General features: G+C 49.0%; 1 protein-coding gene across 1 annotated transcript; it reads right to left on the bottom strand.

The window, feature by feature from the left end:
* Positions 1-1,800: 1,800 nt before the first annotated feature.
* On the bottom strand, positions 1,801-2,338 carry LOC116886585 (macrophage migration inhibitory factor-like). The gene has a single exon (XM_032888112.1). It carries the CDS (start codon positions 2,263-2,265, stop codon positions 1,918-1,920), a length of 348 nt encoding a protein of 115 aa, XP_032744003.1. The 5' UTR covers positions 2,266-2,338; the 3' UTR covers positions 1,801-1,917.

Genomic DNA, 2,338 nt, shown 5'->3' with positions numbered 1-2,338 from the left:
TTTTAAGATTTTTTTAAAATTTTATTTAATGTATATGTGTACATGGTCTCTGTCTGCAGACAGACAAGAAGAGGGCGCCAAATCCAGTTCCAGATGGTAGTGAGCCACCATGTGGTTGCTGGGGATTGAACTCAGGACCTCTAGAAGAGCAGTCAGGGCTCCTAACCACTGAGTCATCTCTCCAACCCACCCACTGTCCTTTTCAAATCACCCATTGCCCTTAAGAAAAAGTTTTGCCACAAAACCCAACGAACTGAAAATGGGTATCTTAAGAGTGCATAGTCTGTCAGAGTGGCTCTGCAGGTAAAGGCGCTTGATGCACAAGGCTGAGAATGATCGAGGACCGTGAGAGGCGAGGACCCTCTACCAGGGTTAGCCTCCAACTCCACAGGAGCGCTTCTCGAACGTACAAATAAGCTTTTCTTAAAAAAAAAAAAATCGTAGCCTGCTACATCTATCTCTGGTATGTTTGTTTTGGCTTCTGTGTGCCCCTCCACTCCCAGCGAGCCTCAAACTAAGATAACCTAGGCTATCATTTTTATTACTGAGACGGTCTCATTTTACCAAGTCTGCCTTTGAATTTGCCAAGGATGACCTTGAACTTCTGATTCCCCCGTCTCTACCTTCCTGGTGGGATTACAAGCACGTGTTGACTAATTCAGGGCTCCTTGTAGGCCAGGCAAACTCTACCAACTGAACTGGTCCCCAACTGTCTGTTACAGACAACACTGTCCTTTTTATTTTTAAAAAAAATTAAACCTTAAATATTGTTATTTATGCGTATTGTTTAGTCTCTGTGTACATGTGCAATGAGTATAGATGTTCACCTAGGCCAGAAGAGGCCATTGGATCCCCTGGAGCTGGAGATCCGAGTGGTGCTCAGACCTAGTGCATGCTGGGAGCTTAACTATGACTAGTAGCAGAGACTCCTAACCACTGAGTCAGCTCTCCAGTGCTACACACACCCACTTAGGTGTCGTTTCTGAAATCAGGTCCTTTAAGTAGCTCAGCACGCAACCTGACATGCAGACCAGGCTAGCCCCAGGTCTAACCTCCTGCTCTCACCTCTGGGCGCAGGAATTTCTTGCTTTTGTTTTTTTTTTTGTTTTGTTTTTTTTGTTTTTTTTTTCCGGAGCTGGGGACCGAACCCAGGGCCTTGCGCTTGCTAGGCAAGCGCTGTACCACTGAGCTAAATCCCCAACCCGTGGGCGCAGGAATTTCAAGTATGCCTCACCACAACCAGCAGGTTTTGTTGCTTTGGTTTTTCTACTTTTCTCCTTGTGACACCATCTCGCTAACAGCTTTGAAGAACCCGGTCTCAAAAAAAGGGGGTGGGGGGCTGGGGATTTAGCTCAGTGGTAGAGCGCTTGCCTAGGAAGCGCAAGGCCCGGGGTTCGGTCCCCAGCTCCAGGAAAAAAAAAAAAAAAAAAAAAAAAAGGGGGGCTGGAGAGATGGCTCAGCGGTTAAGAGCACCCGACTGCTCTTCCAGAGGTCATGAGTTCAATTCCCAGCAATCACATGGTGGCTCACAACCATCTGTAATGAGATCTGATGCCCTCTTCTGGTGTGTCTGAAGACAGCTACAGTGTACTTACATATAATAAATAAATAAATCTTTAAAAAAAGAAGAAGAGGGTATTTAGAGTCTTGACTTGACACCCTTTGGAATTTTATGTCTGTCTCGGCCCCCTTCTCTGCGTCTCTCCCTCCTTCTCTCTCTTCCTTCATCCTGTCCTCTACCTTCTCCCATCTATCATGATGAATCCTATATCTCTGATCACAAATTTTTTTTTTTTTTTATCTCAAACGGTTTATTTCTCCCGACCGGAAGGTGGCCATCATTACGGGTGGATAAACACAGAACGCTGCGTGCAGCAAGGCTCGAAGAACAGCGGTGCAGGTAAGTGAGGCCCGGGCTCAAGCGAAGGTGGAACCGTTCCAGCCCACGTTGGCTGTGTTCATGTCGTAATAGTTGATGTAGACCCGGTCCAGGCTGATGTGCAGGCGATCGGACAGCAGGCCGCACAGCAGCTTGCTGTAGTTGCGGTTCTGGGCGCCACCGATCTTGCCGATGCTGTGCAGGCTGCAGAGGGCGCAGGGGTCGCTCGTGCCGCTAAAAGTCATGAGCTGGTCCGGGACCACGTGCACTGCGATGTACTGTGCCGGCTTGCCGGTGGCCTGCGCCAGCTGCTTGGTGAGCTCGGAGAGAAACCCCTCTGGCACGGAGGCACGGGGAACATTGGTGTTCATGATGAACATTGGCATGGTGGCGGAGAGACTGCGAGCGACGGCCGGAGGACGGTGCAAAGCGCAGTGTGACCCAAGTCTGGACTTGAGC

Source organism: Rattus rattus, chromosome 1 (assembly GCF_011064425.1).
Source record: "Rattus rattus isolate New Zealand chromosome 1, Rrattus_CSIRO_v1, whole genome shotgun sequence".
Classification (NCBI taxonomy): Eukaryota; Metazoa; Chordata; class Mammalia; order Rodentia; family Muridae; genus Rattus; species Rattus rattus.
This window is presented reverse-complemented; position numbering and strand designations above follow the sequence as displayed.